The sequence below is a fragment of the Epinephelus fuscoguttatus genome, linkage group LG22 (assembly GCF_011397635.1).
Source record: "Epinephelus fuscoguttatus linkage group LG22, E.fuscoguttatus.final_Chr_v1".
Classification (NCBI taxonomy): Eukaryota; Metazoa; Chordata; class Actinopteri; order Perciformes; family Serranidae; genus Epinephelus; species Epinephelus fuscoguttatus.
In genome coordinates, this window is record NC_064773.1 from 33,684,602 (window position 1) to 33,709,998 (window position 25,397).

The following is a 25,397-nucleotide window of genomic DNA, read 5'->3' on the forward strand; positions in this document are numbered from 1 at the left end:
CACACACACACACACACACACACAATCATAGCAGACGCAAAACAAAGACAGCCAGCAATTATGAGACGGCGTACACAAACACCACCTACTGAGCCACGCATCCAAAACACACATTTTATCTGAGTACAGCAGCACCTCCTAACACTTCACAATGTCCTCACAAAACATAATGTATTACACACACATACATTGAGACACACACAGAATCAGTGACAAAGACAGATACAGCGCATCATCAAGCCACCTCGTAGGTGGTCTCTCTTTTCTCAGTCTCTCTCCTACACTCCATCTCTGTCTCTTTCATCCTGCCTGCTCCACTTCCACGTTCAGTGTGACGACGTCGCCTCCAGGAGAATGTGGTTGAAGATTAAGCTGCAACTTTCAGGACGAGCGACGTGGGCTTCTGATGAATGCTGATGAATTCAATGACTGGCCACATGCCATCTGTCCCATGTCTGTTTTTAAACTGGATTCCTACTGACGCCACACTTAGCCACTGTTAAACTATAACTCTTGTACGCTGCAATATTCTGCAGAGTGCACCTCCTATGTTTTTTGTCAAAGCTAGTTAATCACACAGAAATGCAGTTGTGACTTTTCTCATACCAGGCATAGGCTAATGTTCTCAAAATACTCAACACTGAAGTGTTTTTGGCTGGACTGCAGCATGTGAGGCCAGTAAGAGTTGGTGTTTTCCCATTGGCAGTTGCTCTTTTCAAATGAAGAGGTGCTGACAGTCCTGTATTACTGTTAGTGCTTTCCATTTACATCGGAGGTTGGAGCTGTGAGTGATGTCACATCTGAGTTGATCACATTACACTACAACAAGCTGGAATACCAATATGTTGTTAGCATTACCAGTTAAGGTATGGTTAGCCATTGTAAGCAATACCAGTTGATAACAATACATAAGGCTATGCTGTATTTTGCACATACAAACACTGTAGCACCACGTCCACAGATAGAGTTAGGCTAGCCTAATTAAGCTTATGAATGCACCATAATATTTTAGACAATACTGTGAAGACTGCAAAATATTAACATAATCACTAATTTATCCCATTATTCCTACCTCGTCTGTCTGAATTATGTTGCATGGACACAATGGTACAAGGAGTTATAAGGAACTACTGTTTAAACTGTTTAGTGGTGCTATCTTTCAGTCAATGTAAAGTTAGGAGTGGTAAATGTAAGTTAAAGTGTGTCGCTAATGTAACCAGTTAGAAGTCAAAGTGGTGATGTGGTCTTAAAATGTAGGCTGTGGAAGGTTTCTTAAAAATTTTTTAAAAGGGGTTCTTCAGGATTCTTGCATAAAGCCTCCCTTGACTTGCTTCTTCCAAACATCTGTGATCTGATGTTTTAATCCCTAATTTGACTGATGCAACTTCTTACTATTATTGACTCTTTTTTTTCCTCTCTACATTCATGTTGAGAGTAGCATAGGACTTCAAACTTGATATATGAAAAAACAAAGTGGTGCATAAAAAATAGCCAGAATGCAGGAAATTAAGTGTCTGACCCACAGACCCCCCCTCTTGATTTTTTTCCCCAAGGCATGGGGCCACTACAAAGGTATCCCTTATTTCTACACACTGAAGGTGGCAACCTTAGTTACTGGTTAAGAGGTGTAGGCCTTTTGAAAGAAAAGTGAACTGACACTGACATCCCTGATTCGGATGTCACCCCTCTGTAATAAACATTTGAATTAGTAACTGTAATTTAAATACAGTGAGCATAGCGTTAGTTCAGGCAGGACATGATGTCAAGCTCAGCTCACATCCCAACTACATCAACTGATCTCCAACAGCTCAATCACCTGATGGATCAGCTGATTGATGGAGAGGAGTCAGCTGATAGATCACATGATTCCTTTCTATGCAACCAATTGGCAAATCTCATCCAGGGTGCCCTATTTAAACTGCTTTGACCTTTGACCTGGCTGCTTCTTCTGCGAGCCGTTTTACAGTCCCCCTCCAATCCTCCTCCTTTTCATGCTGTGTCTGACTTATCAGTGTCATTTCTGTTTGTCATTGATGTATGCTCCGTTCTGGTGATGTGTCGCTTGCGAACGAGCCAGCTCTAAGAGCCGAGTCTTTGTAGCAAACCAGAAGAGCCAACTCCCGTGGGGGAGAGCCGAATCTTAAGCGGCGGAGGACAGACTAGGAACATACCATTACGTGAAAGAAGGAAGGGGGGCAGACGTTCCAAAGTGGCACAGGCCAGGTACACACAGAGTGACAGAGAGATGGGGGAGCTGGATTTAAATGCAAGCGCATTTGGAAAAAGTGAAGAAATGAGCGAAAACCGAAAAAGAAGCAGCATCTTTGTTTGCTGTGGTTGCTGTGGTTCTGTGTTCAGTTGTTCATTTAAAGGTTTGATTAAAATGTTAAACATAAAAATAGGCTTTTATGAAAACACTAAGTGAAAAATTGCTTACCACATAAACCATTTATAATTTTTTACTAGTTACTCCCAAAACTGGACATAGTTATAGCAACTATGGTAACTATAATCAGCGTTTTTTTGCCCTTCAGTCGTGCAATGACTTAAACAATCTGTTTCATTTTCTTTATTTTTGTTCCTATTTGTTAAAACAGCAGTTGTTAGCATTGCAGATGAACTAGTAACATGGTGGATAGTTGTTATAATATGGCCACACAATTGCTTGACTAATCACAACTGCTGTTACCGCTAATTCAGTAGTACATAGAATATAGTCTGTTTGATGCGTACACGTGTACACAGGCTGACTGATTCACATCTGACTCCCCGCTGCTCTGTGTTTCCCTCTCTAACAGCTCGGCCTCTGTTTGTTTGCTTTCTATTTCTACTTGAAAGAGAGGGCTAACGCAGATCCAGCAAGAGTTTGCATACAGCATATTACATGCACTGACGATGACCCAGAAAACAAATCTGAGACAGAGAAAGGAAATTATGAGAAAGACTTCCGTCATTTCATCAGCGATTTCCACAGAGGTTTCACTCCCTTCCAAATGTTTTCTGAACTTGGAGGAAATAAAAAAAAAAGAACTTGTTTGAAAGAAAAAGTGGGGATGTTTCTGAGACCATTTTCACATCCCGTTGCATCTTTTTCTCTCCCTTACACACACACACACACACACACACACACACACACACACACACACACACACACGAAACGGTCTTTCAAGTGTGCAAATAGACGACACAAAAGCAGTGAGGGACAGATGGGAAACGGTTTGCTTAAATTTACAGTCACTTGAAATTCTGTTGAGTTTCCCAATGTTAAAAACCATAAAGGAGTGTCAAACCTCCTCGTTATGCTCTCCTCCAGCAGCACTCACTGCTGGGTAAACACGAGACAGGGGGGTGAAGAAAAAAAGATAGGAAGGGAGGAAAGTGGGGAGAGGGAGAGAATGAGAATGAAGGAAGATGAGGCTTAGGGGAGGAAGGAGAAAAATGGCAAGCTAAGGAACGAGGAAATAGGAGAAAGGAAGGAAGGAAGGAAGGGAGTGAAGGAGGAGAGAAGAAGAGCGTGCTACAAAAAGACAGCAGTCATGAAAGTTTAATGCCCTCGCTGTTACCAAGCTAAAGGGAGCAAGCTGGGAGGAGAAGGAGGGAAGCCGGAGAGGTGAAGAAGAGGTCCAAAGGAGAGGTGGGAAGGGGGAGGGGCGCAACACCTGACAGAGGATAGAGACAGAGGGCCAGAAATCACACACACTCACATGGCTGCAGAGGTAGGTGCAGAGTGGGAGGCACGCTGCTTCTCCTGGGGCAAAAATAAAAACACACACTCGCATTTAAAGTGCCTACACGGCAATCGCATCATGGTCGTCACTTATCTATTATTCAGCAGTTAAGGGGAACAGAGTAGAGCAGGCGCTAAATAAAGAGTTGTATCAGAGACTAAAGACTGTAGACCTGAGTCATAGCTAGAGAGAGAGGGGACTGTGTTTTTTTTTGTTTGTTTGTTTTATTAGGGGGGCACCTAGACAAAATCTAAATACCAAAATGAAAGGCAGGGTTAGTCTGGTTTGAACAATCCCATCTCCTCAGGAAGAATATATTATATTATCTTAAAATTAGTATAAAAAATATATTAGATTAGATTATTATGGTACATTCCAACAGTGCTCCAAATTTATGAATGGTCCAGTTTATTCCAGAGTGCACTCTGGCACTTTGAGTATTTCCAAACGCACCCATATTAAAGCATTTTGTGGCCAATTAGCCACAAATTTTTCTCAGTAGTTGGCGGAGACCAAATTAAGAGCTAAAATGAACATGAATACTGACCTTACATTAACAAGGTGGCCATAAACCAACCAAATCCACAGAAAAAAATGTTGGCATTGTATATTTCTGCACACCACAGATACTTTCTGTAATAATCTTTATGTCATAACACTGCTGTAGTCCATGTGTGGTTAGGTTTATGCACAAAAAGTTCTTGGTTATGATCTTGTTTTAGGGGGCACAATCCTGGCAGGAAAGGCAGAAATGCCAAAAAAATCAAAAGAAAAAAAAACGGTGTTTCCTTACACTGTGCTGATATAAAAAGCTTTGCAAATAAAACAAAAACAAACAAAAAACAACAACAAATAGAAAAACCAAACCAAAAACAGCTTTTTGTTACACTATCCCAGTATTAAAAAAAAGAAAGAATTTTTGTGACACTATCCTAGCATAAAAAGCTGTAATGTCTCAGCAATAATAATAACAAAAACAGTGCTCGTAGTGACACTGTGTGGGTAGAAAATGCTGCAGTGTCTCAGCAAAAAACAACCTCTTTCTGTGACACTATCCCAGTCGAAACTGCCACCATGTCTCGGTAAAAAATAAATGCTTTTCATGCCTAAAAAGCCTCAAGAAACACAACAATGACTCGCTAAGTAACAACACGTTTTGTGGTGTACTGGTCTCGAACTGTGGTCTGCAGCTTGGCAGGCTTCTTACCTAAATGTTACACTACATGTGCCACACCTGATACCAAAGTCAGCTCATTTACTACGTCACTTTAGAAACATCAATATGATATGTACAATTGTCACGTATTTGTGGTTTGCAGGAAACATACAATGCTGACATTTTCTTCTGGCGACTGGTCTGCAGTAACACGACTCAGAATGAATGCTTATGTTGCTTTGTATTTGGAAATTTATAAGGTGTTTTTGGGATTGGCATTCTTCTACCCCTAAGTGGCCAAAAAAAATAACATTAGCATTAGTATTAGTAACATTAACTGCTAGCAATTATGAACAAACTGGCCTGATCTAGCTTAAAGCTAAACATTATCCATGGTGACAAAGATGAAAACATTTTTTAAAATGTAAAAGTAGCTATTGGATAGACTCTGCATATTGACTGATCGCTAAGCCAAATAAACAGGGAAAAGAGACAAGGGATAACAGGGAAAAGTGTTGATAAAGAGTATTTGTCTCTTGGCAAAACTGCCTGGATCATAATTATTTTAACCTTAGTAGTCTCTAATCCACATGGCATGATACCTGAACATGGGACTTTCACAGAAGAATGTCCGTTCTGCCTTAGCTGAGGCTTGAACTCACAACTTCTGAGACTGAGGTCCATCTTCTATCTCACTGAGCTAATTGGCCAGTGACAGCTCATGTGTGGCTTCACAAATTGACTAAGCCAAGCATCAGGGTGCCAGACAGTAGCCATCCATGCCATGGAAAGGCAAATGTCAAAGTTAAAGTTCCAAAGCTGTAGCACATATGGTTGATTTGTTATGAATTTCCAAAGTTGTGAAATCTAGAGGATTGCTGTAGCGCCACCATCAGGACTATTGTCTTGTGTTTCCAGTTGAGGACATCTGGCATGGGACTGGACCTTTATGAAAAGCTTGGGTAGATTTCTCATATGGAAATGTTGCACGAGCTGAGGCTTAAACTCACAATCTTTAACACCAAGAACCATCCTCTATCTCACTGAGCTAACTGGCAAACGGAAATGTCACATGTAACTTCACAAATTGACTAAGCCAGTCACCTGTGTGCAAGACAGCAGCTGTTAGTGTGTAAAGGCAGATTTCAAACAGCTGTCAAAAATTCAGTTATTAAGACAAAAAAAATGCCATTTTTGCACTGACTCCAATTGTTCGCATGAGAGCGAAATTCAGAATACTGTAAAAAATTCAGTTTTTGAGATAAAATTCTGATATTTTCCAAACATCATCTACCATGACTCCAAAATTTTGTCATTTTTTTAATGAACATTGAAAATGTATTTAGCAAGAATTTGCAAGTATATGTTTACAATACAGTTTACAGTCAAACATTTGATGCACTGTAGGCTCAATTTTCGATAAATCAAAAATCTGTGTGGATCCTTTGTGTAGGACAGTCTGAAGATGCTCTGTAGCAAGTTTGGTGTCAATTGAGCAACTGGGGCTACATTTTGGTGAATGCTGCAAATCTGTAGCACATATGGTTGATTTGTTGTGGATTTTCAAAATTTTGAACTTTAGAGGCTTGCTGTAGCGCCACCATCAGGACTATTGGCCTGTTTTTGCAGCTGAGGCAATCTGGCATGGCACCTTTGTGCAAAGTTTGGTGATTTTTCGGGCATGGGAAGTAGGATTTCCTCAGAAGAAGAAGAACATGCAGGATAACAATAGGGTACTGGCAGCTTAGGCTGCCTGGCCCCTAATTACACAGAATAAATGCTAGTGTTTCTCAGTATATCCTGAATTTTTAAATAGGGCATCTATGTATACAAAAAAAAATAATAAATTTAAAAAATAAATCAATTACTGCAGCTTTAACATAGAAAAGACTTTAACTTCTTTTTAGTAATCCTGATGCATAAAGACATATTCTGTTACTGCAATGGAGTTGCCATTCAGTTATTTTATAGGGGTGGGGCATACAGTATAGTATTTCAATATTTTGCATGGCAATATTGTATCGATACATAGACACGAGAGGTCTCAGTCAGCAGCATTTGGCAGGAAGTTCATCAAAACAAAGATGGAGGAACTGGAGCAAGAAATCTGCTATCTGTGTTTAAATCAAACTTCAGATTTATTTTGGATTTAACACAGAAGGAAAGAAGGACTTGGGTATGACACATGCGATATGCAAGCAGCATCATATGAGAATAAAATACTCTGAAAATACTACTTACATGAGAGCTCACCTCACACTCCACCATCCAGAGATAGCATTAGTCGCTGACAGCCAAGCTAAAGTTAAACCCGCTCTGCCAAAAATCAACCAACACTGGACACACTTAGTTTGAGAAAACTACCATCCGACTCTGAGAGAGCGAAGAAAATAACACGGCCCATCACTTACTTCAAAGATCTATGTCCGTACACTGTTGTTGAAAACAAAGGCTTTTTTTACATGCTAAAAACACACAATCGTTGAGTAGAGCAGGAAGGGTGGCATTAAATTGTGATGTCTGGACTTCAAGGTCAGTGGATTCATATGTGACTAACAGCACATTATCTCACAAACATTGCAGACCTCCTGCAAAATACAGCACAAGAATGTGGGATTGCGGTTGTAATAGACAACACTTCTAACATGGGTGTTGCCATGCAGTTAGCAGGATACCTGCATGTGAAGTATTTTTGCTCACATGCTTAATTTGGCCTCGCACAGGGCGTAAAATCTGCCCACAGTTGAGTTTGTCAGGTGTGTGCAGCATTTCTGACTGGTTTAATGATGCTGTTCAGTTGCTGCAATAAAAATGATTAAAGTCAGATGAACAGACTGAAAACTTGCTTTGGGAAAACAATTTGCAGTTGGAAAAAAGGTAATTAATCACAGAATATTATATCACAATACTCAGCATACCATAATATTGCAATAATATCGTATTTTGACCTAAGTATCGTGATAATTGTCATGATAACGTTTGTTTTGGTGTTTGGTTTTGTGTTTGGGATGTTCTGTGTTTTTGCTTTTTCCCCCTCCCTTTTCTCTCCCTGGCAGTGTGTTTGCAGCTGAGGGTGTGGCTGGCCAGCTCTTCATAATGAGGCACACCTGGTGTTCATCCAGTAATCACTCCTGCAATAAAGCCTGGTCAAGACACCACTCCTGTGCCAGATTATTCCGTCTCAGGCCGTAACGTAGTGGCTCCAGTCTTTTGTGAAGAAGTGAATTTCGTGTTTTTTCGTCGCTTTTAAGCGCTTTTGTTTTTGTGCAGCTACTGGTATGCCTCCTGCCGTACCTGATCGCAGCTTCCAGTGCTTCAGTGTCTCCACATGCTGAGTCCGTTCCAGCAACACCAGCCAGTCCTCCGCTGCCTCCATTTGCCACTTTTTCTGATTTTGAACTTAGTGTTTTTCAATAAACACTTTGAACTGTTTTTTTGCTTCCATCTCTGCATTTGGGGTCCAAACACAAAACCAAAACATAACAATAATATCCTATCATGGGTTCTCTAGTGCGTCCCACCCCTAATCATTTACAGAATATGATGACATTATATAAACGACCTCAGGTATATTCTTGGCATTATTGTACTGCATTTAGTTGTGACGTATCATCTGACACTGATACTACTATATCTGTTATAAACTATGACCCAACATACACAGAAACTTTTCAAGCAGCATAATTCACTTTTCTATTGCTGATCCATACTCTGAGTATGTTCTAACCCTCAGTGTTGCACTGCAGGAGCGCTCTGATAAGTTTCTACGCACATTCAAATACATTCTGACACCTATTTTTGCTGTGACTTTGGTCACCATTGGAAACCATTGTAACTGCTGTGAGTCTGAGCTGACAGCAGCTATGGCTCTGCAGAAGAGCGAGCCCACAGGTGGGGGGTACTGAAGTATTCCTTTAAAAACCCCTTTGCTATTGCAACAATAAGGGATGTTTTTCTACCTTGATTCTCCCCATGAGTACAGTTCATAAAAGAGGAAATGCCCTGAATATTCGTTTCATGTTTCATAGAATCTGTGGATGGAGACTGTTCTCAGAAAAAGCTGGTTGTTAATGCCAGTAAAGTCGGACAGAGAGGGAGACAGACAGAAGGAAAGAGCAAGAGAACAAAGCCTTTAAGAATTAAAGCTGCTCCTCTCTTGACCCCAAGTCAACTGCGAAGCACAATGAGATCCATATTTAAACAACATTCACTGCAGTATATTCCCGCTCCGCTCTGCCAGCTCACACTATCACACGCCATGAATAAAGACGTCACTCAAGTCTGCAGCGAGGGCAGCACACACAAACAAACACGCAAACACTCAGAGAAAGCGTTGGCTCGGCTTACGAAATCCACGTGGATGCTTGTTGGGGTATGTGTGTGCTCACAGCCACGAGTGTGTGCTGAGAGGCTGATCAAAGCAGCCATTATTGGAGACAATTGGACTGAAGTACTCCTGCACATGAGCTCGAGCTCTGCCCCTCGCCCTCAATATCCCTTTCCTCTTCCTCCCTCTGAACCTCTCTCCTCTGTCTCTCCTCTTACCTGTCCCATACAATCAGCCTCCATCTCCCACAATCCCATGCTCGCTTCTGCACCAACGGCAGCTTTTCAACACTGCTTACAATAGCCCTTCAAGCAGGAAAGGCTCTTCAAGCCATGCAATGTGCTTGTCAGAAAATTTGTTTCACCTTAAACACACACACACACACACACACACACACACACACACACACATATACACACACAGTCACTGGAAGTAAATGAAAGGGTAAGCTGAGAGTTGTATCAGTAAAGATTATGAAGGAAATAATCCCTAACAAAACACAAACTTAACTAGAATTACTGCCCTGTGGTTGTATGCCTCATTGCACCAGTCAGGTTTCTCATACAGTTTACCCTTCACACCTACTGTACCCACGACAGCAAGGAAGATCTATACAATCAGCACAGTGTTTTATGCAGAATATTATGATGTCACAGTGAAGCTGACCTTTGACCTTTTGGTTATAAAATGCCATCACTTCATGATTTTGTCCTTTTAGACATCTGTGTGAAGTTTTGTCATAATTAGCATATGAATTGAATTATGGCCAAAAACATATTTTGTGAGGTTACAGTGACTTTGACCTTTGACCACAAAATTCTAATCAGTTCATTCTTCAGTTCAAGTGGCTGTTTGAGTAATTCTCTAAAGGTGTTCTTAAGCTATCGTGTTTATGAGAATGAGACAGATGCAAGGTCACAGTGACCTTGACCTTCAACCACTGAAATCCAATCAATTCAGTGTTGTGACCAAGTGAACAACTGTGCCAAATTTGAAGAATTCCCTCACAGTGCTCTTGAGATATCGTATTCACAAAAGTAAAACGGATATGACCTTTGACCTGTGACCACCAAAAATGTATTAGTTCATTGTTAAGTCCAAGTTGATATCTATGCCCAATTTAAAGATGTTTGATGAATTGACTGGCGTCTTGTTCCCCTGAACTATATACAATTGAGCACCTAAGGGACATCAGTACCTCGACAGACTGTCCAGGAGCTCACTGATGCCCTGGACCAAGTCTGGGAGGAGATCCTCCATGACACCATCCGCTGAATCATTAGGAGTATGTCCAGACATTGTCAGGAGTGTGGGGGCCATACACACTACTGAGTCACATTATGAGTTGCCATGATAAATTTCACACATTGGATCAGCCTGTGATTTCAATTTTTCACTTTGATTTAGTGTGAATCTAGCCCTCAGTGGGTTGATGATTTTGGTTTCCACGGATCATAGTTACATCATTTTGTTCACAAAAAATCATTAAAGATTTTCAACTTAACTTCAAGTCATTCAACAAGATGTAATGTGTGACTTAAGTGTTCCCTTAAAATTTTTTGAGCAGTGTATATGCCAATCTGAAAGAGCAAAGGACTCTGGTGAGAAAAGGCATGTGCTTTACGATGAATAAGAATGGTGTGATGGTGGATACATGAGGTGCTGTCATGTTCCTGCTGTGGATTACTGCTTTACATTGTACAGAAGCGACTGCAAAGCAGCTGCAAAAATGGCTACAGGTGGACAGTTGCCATGGATTACCAGAACCATCCAGAAACACGCAAGAAGACATGAAAATGGACTAAATTACAGAGCACAAGTTAAAGGAGCTGATAGGATCAAATTTCACTGGAGTTGTACCTTGTAGAATTCAACTTAATAAATATTTGATTGATTGATCAATTGATTGATTGATTGATCGATCCTATACACCGGACCTTTAAATAAGTAAAGTAGAATTATTTTTTTAAAAAAGATAACAACTTTGTGGTTGCCTCCAATTATTCACTCTCGCACTCAGCACCTGTACATTTAGTTCAAGATTGGAAGGGTGCAGTAAAAAAATATAGAAACACACACACACACCACACACAGTGACTGACAACTGGACCTACATGGAGCACCATGACAACAGAGGGCAGAAGTTTGGCATCAGTTACCAGGGCTGTGAGCTGTGATTTTACCCAGGTAAGGCAGCTCTCCTCAGGGGAGAACTCTTCCTCCTCCTCCTCCTCCTCCTCCTCCTCCTCCTCCTCCTCCTCTGTAGTCTTTGTAAACCTCCACCTCCTCTTCCCCTGCCATCCCCTCATTTTCCAACTTCCTCTCTCCCTGCGTGAATTTCATCTCCTGCCTCCTCAGTCCTCCCCTCTTTTCCTCTCTTCTCCTTGCCTCTCCCCCCTCTCTCCTGCAGTGTTCACCGTCCCTGACAAAGCCTTGAGCGGCTGCCAGCGGCCCCTGAGAGCCGACTGACTTCCTGCTAAAAATAAGATTCGCAGAGAGCTGCCACCGAGGTCTGAAATTGGAGGGAGGTTTGGAGAATGTGGAAAAAGAAGGAGGAGTAGGGAAAATCAGCAGTGAGAGAAAGAAGTGATGGAAGTGGAAGAATAAGAAAGACAGAAGAAAGAAAGAGAAACAAACTGAAGGAGGTACACCAAACAAAATAGGAGTAAAAGCAGAGATGAAGAAAAAGATTGAGACGAGACTCCACCAGAGTAGAAAGTTTGGGAGCAGAAAGCATTACCTGACCGAGGCTCTGTAATGAATACACTAAACCTGATCTCCCTGTAAATCTGCTCTGCACACACTGAGCAGCAGGAGTTACATTCATCTCCAGAATGGGACAGTGTGTGTGTGTGTGTGTGTGTGTGTGTGTGACAGAGACGGGGAGCAGGAGGGAATGAAAGAGAGAAAGAATAGGAATAGCCAGATTATAAATATTTATATGAGCAGACGAGAGGAAGAGGAAGAGCTGGCAGAGTTGCAGGGGAGAAGGAAATAACGGCAGAGGAGAGGAGGAAGGGATGAAGAGAGGAGAGAGTGACTTCAGAGGCAGCAGCAGGCGCGTTTGGCTCGGTTTATCTTTTCTTTCCCGTCTCTCCCGTTGCCTCTCTCGCCGCTGGAGTGCGGGGCTAGCGGATTTGCAGCTCGTGCTCCCTGCAGCTCGTGTGTGTGTGTGTGTGAGGAGGAGAAGGACAACAAGTTCTCCCCTTATCTCCCCCCTCTCCACTCCCCTCCCTCAGAGAAAGAGATGAATACACAAAGGGCCTCGCACCCGCTAGCAGGCTTCTGCCGTTCCCAGGGAGGTTTGTGCCGGTGTTGATGACGCTGACGACAATGATGATGATGGCAATGATAGCGGGACTGCTCTGCTAGCTCAACTGTTGTAGATTCACCGATTCAACAGTTTTTCTGTCGTGCAGCTCCGTACGAGGTCACTTCATTCCAGTTTCCAACAGATATCACGCAGGGATGATAAGACTTACACTTGCTCCCAACTCAGTGCAGAGATAAGATGCTTTCAATGGAGGCTGGTGATGCACAAAGTCAAAGAAGAAAAGTCTGAGCTCGGTAAATTTCCAACACCTCTGCCTGACAGAAGGAGACAACTCAGAAATATATTGCAGAAATCTCTTCACATAGTTACAGTAATAAACCAGAAATATTCTAATATGACTAAATGTCTGATGTGCTACCCTTTAATGCCAATTATATCACATTATAGTAATTCAACATACTTGTAGTGGTCAAACATATGTGGACAGCCTCTTCTATGCAAATGGATAGCTTTAACAAACTAAAGTTACTGCCTGGCGGTTGTCCCCCTCCACACAGCAGTCAAGTTTCTCATGGATGGAAACATGGATGCTCCACACACATCTTACGCCCAGCAGCACAGAGGAACTACACAAGGTATTCTTGAGATATCGTTTACGCAAGAATAAGATGGATGCAAGGTCATATTAACCTTGACCTTTCACCACCAAAATCTAATCAGTTAATTCTTGAGTCCATGTGGACATTTGTGCCAAATGTGCAAAAAATTCCCTCAAGGTGTTCTTAAGATATCACATTCACAAAAATGAGACAGATGAGGTGACAATGACCTTGACCTTTGACCACCTAAATCTGATCTATTCATTGTTGAGTCCAAGTGGATGTTTGTGCCCAATTTGAAAAAGTTCACTCTTGATCTATTGAATTCATGAGAATGGCATAGATACAAGATCACAGTGACGTTGACCCTTGATCACCAAAATCTAATCAGTTTCACGAACACATTTTAGGGTACTGTTTAGCTGCAACACGAGAAAGTTTGCTCTGCCCAATGACTGGAGCTTCATTTTGGCTCAGCTGTTTTCAACATGGCAGCTAGATCACCAACTTTGGCCGCAGTTCATGAGCAGTGATTGACATGCTTGACAGCTGTGTTAGAGACTCCTTGGCTCTGATTGGGTGTTCAGACGCAGTGGATTCTTGCAAATGGTATTTGAAGCACTAGGAGGAGAAGGAACAGAATTGTTTTTACAGATTATCTATTATCTGATTACTGTCAGGATTTAGTGACAGTTTAAGTAAATATTACATAAAGGTTTTGTTTTGTTTTGTTTTGTTTATAAAAAAGTTACCACCTACAGCTTTAAAGCTATTGCATATCACATTATAGTGATGCAACATACTTTAATACTAAAAAAAAATAGCTACACCAAACAAACTTTTCAAGCAATTTCACTGTCACAGATACATCTCCAGTGTCAGAGAAACATCATGAGAGTTTTACCTCAGATGGTGCGCAATCTTGAATCTAGATGGTTTGGTGTAAGGTTGTCATAAAACTCAGTCTGATCTGTCTTGAGTCAGTCTTTTTTTTGTCTTGATGATCCAACAACATCAAAAATGTTTAATGTTGTTATAAGTTTTTAGTCCTGGCTCATGCAAATACTGAAGTTCAACACTGCCAACAATCAATAGCGGTGCTTTCTCCAGCACTAAACAGGAAGTAGCTAAGCGGGTAGACAGTAAACGTGAAGGGGACTCTGGGGAGGTGCAAGAACATGACTTGCCTCTCTAGTGCTGTGGAAAAAGAGAAGAAACTGGTGGAGTTGTAGAGCTAACAAGAGTCAGTGTTTCATTTAGCCTGTATCTGATCTGCTAACCAGCACTTATTCTAGAGAGAAATCTTAATTTTTGAAGAAGTTCTCCTCTCATCCCCAAGTCTCCTCCCACTTAAATATCATAACTAACAAACAGAGGCTGGCAACGAGTTGTGGCAACTAAATTCATAATGAAGAGTTTGTATGCAAATACAGTTCATCTTTATGGACTATATTGATGCTGAATTAACCAGAATATTGATAACATGTGACGCCCTTTATCTCGTGTTAAATGTTTCTGCAGACACGTAAAGATTAGGGGTGCAACAGTACAGGTAGCCCATGGTACGGTCTCTACCTCAGTTTTTGGGCCACGGTTTTGGTTCGGTTTCTGTACGTGTTTTGTGCATGAAGAGAAAAAATTTTTTCCCCCAAAATTATCTCTTTATTTTGCTTGACTTTGCACTTGACATGCTGCTGTGTTGTGCTACAGCCTATTCAAGTGTTGGAATTTCTTATTTACGTGGCAACGCCTGAACACAACACAGGCTCCGCTCCATAGACTGGCTTGGTTCTAATTGTCGGTCAGAAAAATGCGGCCTGGGCCGCGTTCTTGTGTGCTCACGTCTGTGTGTGTTTGTGTGTGTGTGTGTGTGTGTGTGTGTGTGTGTGTGTGTGTGTGTGCATGCACAACTCCGCCATGAGCAATACAGAGAGCAGAGGAGGATGGTAAACGTAAATAAATAAGATAAATATGTGTAAATAAGATAAATGACATAAGGCTATTTAGTTTACTGTTCTTTACTTGGCAGGGGAGGAGGGTGGCTGGTTGATTTTTATTTTATTTATTTATTTTATTTTGATCCCCCCTATGTTCATCACTCATTGATGCTGTTTTTGAAGTATGAATAAGTCAATAAGTAATTTATTCCATTGAAATATCACTGATGTATTATAGAAAAGTGATTCATCTTTTTATAAATGACAAAAGGCACATCTGCCCCATTTTCGCTGTGGTATCGTGATACTACTCAGAACCGTGATACTTTCACTGGTATCGTACCGTGGGTCCCAATTTTGGTACCGTGACAACACTACCATGAACTGGCATTAACAAAAAAAATACTATACAGAGGAGCAGCTAGAGACTGTAAATACATTGAACTTATGCTGCTGAAAACACCATCTATATAGAACTACGGCCTTGTACTTGTATGCTTCTGCGCACCAGTCAAGTTGTACTTACAGTTCACATGCATGTCTGTGAAAACACACATCACACACATCTTCCCCCCGACAGCACAGAAGATCTATACAATCAGCACAGTTTCAAGGTGGACACCCAAAATTAGTGTCACCAATTCAGTATCTGACCAAAAATCTCCCCTTCTATTCCTGAGAGATGACACTGAATAAGGGCTGGAGGAGTGTTTATGCAGAATATTATGATGTCATAGTCAAGTAGACCTTTAACCTTTTGGATATAAAAGGTCATCACTTCATCATTATGTCCTATTAGACATATGTGTGAAATTTTGCCATGATCTGCATATGAATTCTTGAGTTATGGCCAAAAATATGTTTTGTGAGGTCACAGTGACCTTTGACCTTTGACCACCAAACTCTGATCAGTTCATTGTTGAATCCAAGTGGACATTTGTGCCAAAATTGATGAACTATCCCTCAGGCGTTCTAGAGATATCTTGTTCACAAGAATAGGATGGACAGATGGACAGACAGACAACTCTAACACATAACGCGTCCAGCTACAGCTATTGCCAGCACAAAGGATTAAAATAGGACTTGATATAATGAAAATCTTCAGTATTAAAAAGGTGAGGGAAATATTGAAAGCTATGTGAGGATCATCTCGAGTGAACTTTACTTGCCTGGTTTGTTTCAGCGGTTTGTTCCTGCTCTTTCCAGACAGAGCTCTGCTGTCAGTGTTCAACTACACAAATACGAACCAGGACGTCCCTGCAGTCTGGGTCAGAGCTGAGAGGAGTGTAACACAAACCAGACCCACACCGCCCCACATCACACTTAAAGGACCTGACTGCGGCTTTTGCATGTTTAACACAAATCACAACTCTTTACATTACTTGGGTTCATTTTCCAAAGAATGACATCAGTTTTTACTTGAGTTACTTTCTGTTATTTCCGGGCAGCTGTTGGTTTTAATTCATGTGCAATGAATTTACTTGCAGAGACCTCCTGCCCATCACAATGAACATTCAGTCAACTTGATTCTTTTGCCAATTTAGCCTTGTGTGTAAGTGCAGTTCTAAGCAGAAAACCTTCTTAAAAACTCTCCTTTGTGGTGCGTTGAAGGAAGTCAAAGATTTGAGAATCAGCTGCCACAAAGCGCTGCATTCATGAGCTCTATTGTGAGAACACTGAAGAAAATGTTGTCGCTTTTTACATTTAAAAAATGTGCTGTTAACCCAAATATCTGATTTTCTCAAAGTGTCCTTGAACTCACCGGCAAGGAAGATTCAGATAGTGGGGAAATCTCTTTAAATATGCATGGTCTGTGTGGGAAAATGATCAGCAGTAAAGAAGAGCAGATTTTTAATTTGCAGTCAGTGTTCTAAAATGTGAAGAACCTCTGGTAGCTACAGTCCTTTAACGTACGATAAAACCAGTTAAAAAAGTGCATGTAGCCCTGAAATACTAAAAACTTAAAAGAATCCTCTGATATTTAAAGTTTTTTTGGAAAAACTTTGAGCACAGCACCCACACTGAGTAAATTTAGCCTGGCACTGACCCTGGCCTTATTAATAGATCATCACAAGGGGACCTAGTTAGAGAAAACAGTACCCTGACCCGCTCTGGATCCACAGCCACAACTTTCAGAGATGCTGACCTAGCCAGTCGTTGAACTTCTTGACCTCTGAGGGCAGCCCAAGCTCGGTGAAGTCTCCAGCGTGGATGAACACGTCTCCATATGGCATCTGGATGCTGTCGGTGCGGGAGTGAGTGTCTGAGATGCACACGAAGCGGGTGTAGCCAGGCGGCTTGGGCGTGTCGTGGGGCATTGGGTCCACCCTGAGAACAACAGAAGACGAGACCATTAAAGGAGAGAAGAAGGGAAAGGGGTCACTGCGGCTCTCAAACAATACGGGAGGAAGAGACACAGTACTGTATGCAAAGTCTCTGTGGTAAGAGGCTGACAATGAAAGGAGTTTGAATTAGTATCCAGCAGAAAATCATCCCCACAGACTGAGGCAGAGGAGGAAACATGAGACATAGCGAGGCCACAATAAAAGTGCGGCACTAAGATAGAGACAGAAAGAGAAATGTACGGAGATAGAAAAAAATAAAGCACAGATATAGAAAAAGAGCACAGTCCTGTGGGATTTCAAGCGAGTGTGCAGATCCACAGGGTCTCCAGAGGGAAGAGGGGAGCTGGTGAATAACCATGGCCCACTTTAGTGAGCTCTCCTCCAGGTACGATAACACCCAGCCCTGCCTCCTCCTCCTCCTCCTCCTCTGCACCCAACCACAAGAGAGAGAAAGAGATGAGTGGAAGTGGGAAAGGAGATATGCATCCATGTAGGACAGCCTGGAAGAAGTGTGAGTCACAAAGTAATGAAATACAGATGAGGGTTCACAAAAAAAGGTTCATATCCACTATTGAGTGTATGGAAATATAAGGAAATGTTAAGTGATGCTTTGTGGAGCCCCTCAGAGAAAACCGTCTTTCTTAGCATGAATAAAACAGTGTTGAAAAGACACTTTTCTTGGTTATATAAACTACACTTAACTAAAGTTATAACTAAAGCTGAACTTTTGGAAGTCAGTGAATGCCAACGAGCTGTCAGTTACCGCAAATACCCTAAAGGTGAATGCTAAGGGCACCATCATCCATAGGGGGCGCCACAAATTCATTCATTCATCTTCTAACCGCTTCATCCTCTTGAGGGTCACGGGGGGCGGGGCTGGAGCCTATCCCAGCTGACATCGGGCGAGAGACAGGGTACACCCTGGACAGGTCGTCAGACTATCGCAGGGCTGACACATAGAGACAAACAACCATTCACGCTCACATTCACACCTACGGACAATTTAGAGTTATCAATTAACCTAGTCCCCAATCTGCATGTCTTTGGACTGTGGGAGGAAGCCGGAGTGCCCGGAGAGAACCCACGCTGACACGGGGAGAACATGCAAACTCCGCACAGAAGGGCTCCCACGTCGAACTGGCAACCCTCTTGCTGTGAGGCAAGAGTGCTAACCAACACACCACCGTGCCGCCCAGCGCCACAAATGGGAGAAGAAAAAAAAAAATCAAAATGTTAACCTGTTAACAATTAAAATGCTAATGCTCTTACCACTATTATTTTGAAATATTAAGGCCACAAAACAACATAACTACATAACAATGCCTACTAAATAATAGGGAGGCCTTCTACTCTGGGTTCCTGATGCCCCCCTGCCCCCCTCCCCAGCTCCTTACACTTTACCTGGTCTCTGGGGGAGATGGGTGAGTTATCTGATGTCACGTGAACCCCGAAACATGCTGTATGTCAAAATGACAAGATCAAGACCAAGATCAAGATCAAAAGCTCTCTGGTGCCCACTCAACTACCACTACACTACTGAGAGGAGTGGATGTGGAGAGAAACAACATGAAATCAGCAGGAAAAGAGCAAGTTATCATTACCTATAAGCAGCCAGTGGCCGCAACAAACAGCTCACGGAGGTTGCATTGATTTACATTGCGAAGCATTCAACCTCTATTCATTAAAAATGAGTATTACGTGAGGGAAATTATAACATTCTCATGATGTGTTCAATGTAATCTCATAAAATGAAAGAAACAGGAATAAATGCAGCTGTTTGAAGGAGAAAAGTGTTGATGTTTTCACAGCACTATAAAACAGATAAAAACATTGGTATCAGCTATTGGCCAAATTGTTAAACATTGGTATCAGTATCAGCGCAAAATTTCAAAATCAGTGTATCCCAAGTTGAATTAGAAAGTTAATTTGTACACTTTGTCTTAAGTGGGAAAGGTTACAATCAGCATTCACTCCCAGGTAGTAATGGGTATTTTTTGGCTACAGCTCCGATCAACAGCAATAGATATACGACAACTGTGTGGACATGCTAATTTTATCCTCTTTGCTAGCGCAATAGCCTGGTTCCAGACCATAGACCCCGCCCACTCAACTGAGTAGGCTTGTATCTCTGGTCTGGCATACTTCAATGGATTTGCGATTTATCTCATCCAAACGCCGGATGGACCAATGAACGCGGGGGTCTAGCGATTAGCCAATCAGCGCCACGCTGATGTCAAGCTGTACGCCGGTGGGTAACTGGTGAGGATAGCAACAATGGCAACCGCTACAGATCCTACAGACCACATTAACGATGCTATCGAGGTATTTCGCCACTACTCGCGTTAATGGAGGACCAAATTAAGGAAGCTGCTAACTGGATTTAATGGTGATGCAGCTGGGCGTGCACGACGACGGAGACATTTTAAACGGGCAATGCTCGCTTGTTTTCGGCACCCCGAGGCATGGATACTAATGACGTCAGATTCTGGGTGAGTCGTTGATCTCTACTGATTGGTTAGGGAAAAATCAAATTCCCTCCCCCTTGTAAATCGCCTTCAATGGAAGCCATGTCAGACTGAAGGTTCTGGGAGCTTCTGACACTCAGGCTACTAGCGCAATGCAATGATGCACCACCACAAAACACAGGTCGTCTCAGTCCAAGCAGCACTCAAACATTATTAAAAATCTATTCAGCAGTCTGACAAGAAGACAGAAACAGTGAAAAAGAGTAACCACCATTACATTTTCACTGGCCTCCATGCTGCTTTCTACTGTTTACCAACCTGTTTTTCCATTTTGACACATCAGACAAAGAGAATATGACTCTGGTCTACTGGCAGTGGGAAAGGAGTGGATTAGCTATTTTTAACGGGATTTTCACACACACGCTTCATTTGGTAGAAAAGGGTTAGCCTGCTGTTAGCATGCTATTTAAGATAGCATGCTAGTTGACCTAAAATATTTGTTATGTGTTTACTGGGTGGCTCAGGCAGCATGGTCATCAGCTATAGGTCTGGGTCAGGATAGGATCTTGGTTCAGCCCCAGGGTAAAGAATATCAGGTTCACAAGGGGGAAGCATTTTAGTCATATTTCCAGTAAGGCCGATAGCCTTCCCCCCTAAAATTGTTACGTTTGTTTGAGCTGCAAATGACCAGACACCAATCGAAAAGTAGATGTCCATCGCTTGTGTAGAACCCAGAGAACATCCTCGGAAACTTTTAGTTCCTACCACACATTCGTTCCTACTTCAAAATAAGCAGCAAGCTGTCAAACTGATATGTTCAGCCTGAAGTAGCGCTGGAACCTCTCCCCATCCAGCCGCAGCTCCCGCACCAGCCGATGATATTTCCGTGCTGTTCACGGCCATAGAGGATATCGTGAACCCAGAACCGATGGCGACGCAGGCACCACATGGCAGCACAAATTACAAGTGTCTTCTGCCATGTTGAATTGATACACAAGTGTGGACAAGCGCACGTACTTATACAATTTCTTTATGTTCAGGAACGCTTGTTATTAGCAGGAATGCAATTCATTTGCTCTCCTTACCACCAGTTGAACTCATCGCACTGTAGGCATTCTAACCCAAACCATTGACAATGTTTCCCCTAGGTTTACAGCTTTGGGGGGGAATAACAAATACAAAAATTTTGCTCATATTCGGTTCCAGTTCGGCCCACTTGACATGCTGCTGTGTTGTGCTATGGTGTATTCAAGTACTGGAATTTGTTATTTACGTGACAGTGTCTGAACGCAACACAGGCTGTGTGTGTTTAATGTTTAATGTCAGACCTATTTAGATTTTTTTATCCTGTTTTCATTGTCCAAATATGAAAGTTTCTGTAATCAGGCAAATGCACAAAGTCACATTTCTGTGGTCCAGCCAGTAACCTGCTTTGCAGCTCCTTTAAATTGAGAAGCATAATCGAACATTCAGAATTTGGCGTCATGAGCGACTTGAGCTGCTTTCGCTGCCACAAATATTTTACCAGTGGCGCTGCTAGAGCAAATTGAGCTATTTTGCAGCTCTAGCAGCTTTTGGTGTGAACGTACAGTAACGCTTCATCAACAGTAACTTCAACACTGACCACAAAAACTGCATGGTAGAAGCTGTAGTGATTAATTAATAACTGAGAACAGCATTTCTGCTAAACTCAAGGCAGCAGAGTGGTGTGTATGACATGACTCTTGTTGTATGTGGAATTAGTGCTGTGGAAATGTACGCAATGCTGAATTTATCACAACAACAGGTAAACACAGAGGGAGTGTTGAGTTTGCAATAACAGTAAACAGCAGCCACAGCAAATTAAAACAAGGGCAGAACGACAGAGGCTTCTGACTAAATATGAGATATATATAATAATATACATATGAAACAGGAAAATTATCAGTCTAGGCCTGCCACTATCATAAACCTGTTTCAGAACAGAAAAAAACAGCATGTTTTCTTCTTGTGTTGGTGTTTGTGTAGCCCAACTTGGTGGTCATGACAAGTTATTACAGTAAGTCAAAATAATGTCAACTTAGTGTCAAGTCCAGAAATCCTTTTAAGGATGTTGCTGTTACAAGCATGAGCTTCAATATGTAGCTTTCACAACCAAACACTGACACCTTGATGTTTCTGTCTTTGAATAGGTCAGCTAAATAAGATACAGTGGGCCTCATCCAGCAACATTCTCTTAAACTTCTCTTAATCTTCTGTTGCCAGGAAAAATAATAGAAGTTAACTCAAGATGCACCAAATATTTTAACCATCCAGATCTGCTCTTACCCAGGTGTGCTGAATGATGAATCCCACTTGGTCATAAGCAACCTATTAGCACAGCTAACACTTCCTAAACACTATAAAAGGGCAGTTGTTGTTCCAAGAGATGCCACCAAAAAAAAGGCCATAAGAAAAAAAAAGATCCCCTGCAGTGGTGAAAATAAACGTCACTTTTACAAGTAAAAGTACTAATACCACACTGTAAAAATACTTGTATGTTATAAAGATCTCTGATGCAAATTGTAATCTGTGATACTGGGCCCTAAAAATAAAATTGAATTGAATTGAATTACTAGTAAAAGTCCTGCATTGAAAATGTAACTTAATAGTTAATACATTTTCCTGATCATATTTAGATATTAAACGGCCGATCTCGGACTTTATAAATCAATATTGGGTCATTCCAGTGACGATCGATTTGAATCGGATGAATCGATTATTTTAAGTCAGCCCTAGCGTGCGCATTGGTGTGGAACTCCGCCTTGCGTGATACAGAGAGCAGAGGAGAATTGTAAAGGCGCGACCACATAGAGACAGAAATGACATGCCGTTGTGTAAATAAGATAAATAACACAAGGCTATTTAGTTTGTTTAATAAAAGGACAAGGTATAGACCTGTTCTATAGGAAAGGTAACCGTAAATTACTTCTGTTGTGATCTGGTGCTACACAGAAAATAAAATTAAATAAAATTAACTTGATGCCGTTGGTGCCGTTGGGAGAGCGGGGCGCACCCCTAATATAATGGTAGGGGAAACACTGACACAACCTCCATAACTTTATGTTTATTACTTAATGTGCTAATAACATAAAGTTATCAAATAACTGTATTGGAGTCAAAAGTAGAACATCTTCCTCTGAAGTGAAGTGGAGTCAAAACAGAAAGTTGCGTTAGATTAAAATAAATAGTAAACAAGACAAGTAACTCAAATTGTGTAAGAAATTATGTTCCTCAAATCTAAAACTTGTGGTTTCTCACATTGGACAAATAAATTGTGGACTGTGCAAATGAGAAGTTTTTCTCTTATCTTGGTGTGCTTTCAACCACTTGTAAACTTCCTCTTTCCTAAGACAAAACAACACCAAAAATAAGAAAACACTGGTGAATCCCAGAAATCAGTGGGAACGAAAAAAATTATAGATGTGAGCAAAAATAAATAATAATGCTTCCTGCATGAGGCCCAATATGTTATGCCAGGGCCACACTGTCTGTGTAAGCAGCACAGGTGTGTATTTTCTTTTTCAGCACATGGGTTAACAGTTCAGAGAAGCCACACTTCTTGCATGAGCAGCTGCTGCTCAGCTACGGAACATCAGGGAGTCTTGCTGTGGGGTTTTTGCCATGTGACCCATGCGGTTTTAGCAAAAGTTTATACAAAAAATGGTCTTTTGATAATCTTACTGGCATTATACCACCTATTACTACAGTTTAAATGTCTATGTCTGTCATAGACACAAATATATATTCCTTTTTAACACCAGTTCTTGTCTCCATGTTAACATAAAGGCTTCTGACAATGTTTCTGTGGACAGAATCCCTTCATTTAACACAAGGTTTTTCCTTGTGGATAATTTGCATGACCACGTTGTTGAAAATGTTGTGGCTTGGATGGCTGCATAAATAAGTGGAGTACTGGAACTTAATTGTGGATGTACAGTAGTTAAAATAGCAGGAGGCTCTGCAGCAGTGCCACAGCAACAAACTGTCCGCATGCGAGCCACAGCAGTTCAGCAAGGTAGCCAGCATTCACTGCTCACACAGGCAGTGTGGCCTGGTGTTTGCAAGTGAGCTCTCTTTAATCAAGAAAGTGAACAAGCGTATTTCCTTGAACACTGAAATACATCTTTAACATAAAAACATAAAAATATTTTTTTGGTTTTAATCTAAAAAATAATGGAAAATAAATGCAGAACAAATTATTATCATATTTATTACATTATATCCAGGGTGCAATGGTCAGAGGAAATGTAAGCCAAACGGTCAACAAAATGAAATGTGCCGTAAGTGTAAATGACAGCTGGATGCTCCTTTAAGCAGCATCCCTGCTGCACATGAATGTGTACAGGCCTGTTTCTTCTATCTACTCACATGTGGACGTGCGGCGGCTGGAAGCGTCCCTGGTTGATGTTGTAGAAGGTGAAGGCCTGAGTGGGGTTGGTGCTATATTCATCCACTTCCACCGCCGTCCTGTTGCCTCGCTGGGCATGTGACTGAGCCTGAGATTGCTGCCGTCTCGCCGCCATGATCTCTGACAAGGTGAAGGCCATGGCAGTGGGGACTGGAAGAGAGTGAGGCGTCAGGTCAGGAAGGTTAGCTGCTCGTTCCTTTTGCTTTAAGATAGTGGGGCAGATAGTCCAGGCCCGAGGAGAGGCTCAAACCCTCGCTGATTGAATGGTCACAGTGAGCTGATAGAGAACATCACCTCCTCCCTCCTCTTCTTCTTCTTCCTCTTCTCTGCAGCTGCCTGACACCTGAGAGGAACACAACAGAGCACAGCTGATATAAAGATTGTGTGGTAAAGATGGGAATTCAGAGAAGGGGTGAAACAAACAAAAATAGTTTCACAGTTTAAGTCATATATCAAGCTACATATTTTCTGATTTCAGCTTCTTAAATTGGAAGATTTATGTCATTGGAAATGTAATACTTATAATACTGCTTTTTGATGATGTCACCTTGTTCTCTGGCACCTCTTGATGGGCATTTTTCTACAACTTCCTGAGGATGTATAGGCTAAACTACAATCTAAACTAAATAAAATAAATATTACAGAGAACCATTTCTGAAGACTCTGATTTCTAAGACTTATTCAATCAATTTATTTTTCAATATTTGTCAATTTTTACAGTGATTTAACATTGGAGGAACACTTTCTAGGTATATAGTTTCAAAAATTCAGCCAGAATTCAACAGGTGGGTGCATTTTGCCAAATTTGGTAAAAGTGCAAATACCATCCATTAATGGTTAATCTGAAGACTGTAACCTTTATTAAGATTTTCAATTTGCCATCAAAGAACAAACAGTGAATCCTCGCAGTTGATAATTGGCATTTTAAAAAATTTCTTTATTGATTTATTGATTAATTGATTAACTAATCATTTTAAGGCTACAATTACTAAAAAAAATTTTTTTTCCGAATAACTAATGAATCGTTCCTTTAATTAACAAAATTATAATTCTCCCAACTCCCAAGTTCTGAGAGCCCGAGGTCTGACCAGCAGGCCATAGCAAGAGATACTCAGTTTACAATCAGAAAAGCAATAA

General features: G+C 41.4%; 1 protein-coding gene across 1 annotated transcript in view; it reads right to left on the reverse strand.

Moving 5' to 3' along the window:
- The window catches only part of mpped1 (metallophosphoesterase domain containing 1), a 139,349-nt gene that overhangs the window by 101,173 nt on the left and 12,779 nt on the right, over positions 1 to 25,397 (reverse strand). The window contains exons 2-3 of the mRNA XM_049567114.1: positions 24,221 to 24,603; positions 17,168 to 17,349 (exon numbers count right to left, since the gene is read on the reverse strand). Coding sequence (XP_049423071.1) covers positions 17,168 to 17,349; positions 24,221 to 24,399 — 361 coding nt within the window. The 5' untranslated portion in view covers positions 24,400 to 24,603. The remainder of the gene's footprint in view (positions 1 to 17,167; positions 17,350 to 24,220; positions 24,604 to 25,397) is intronic.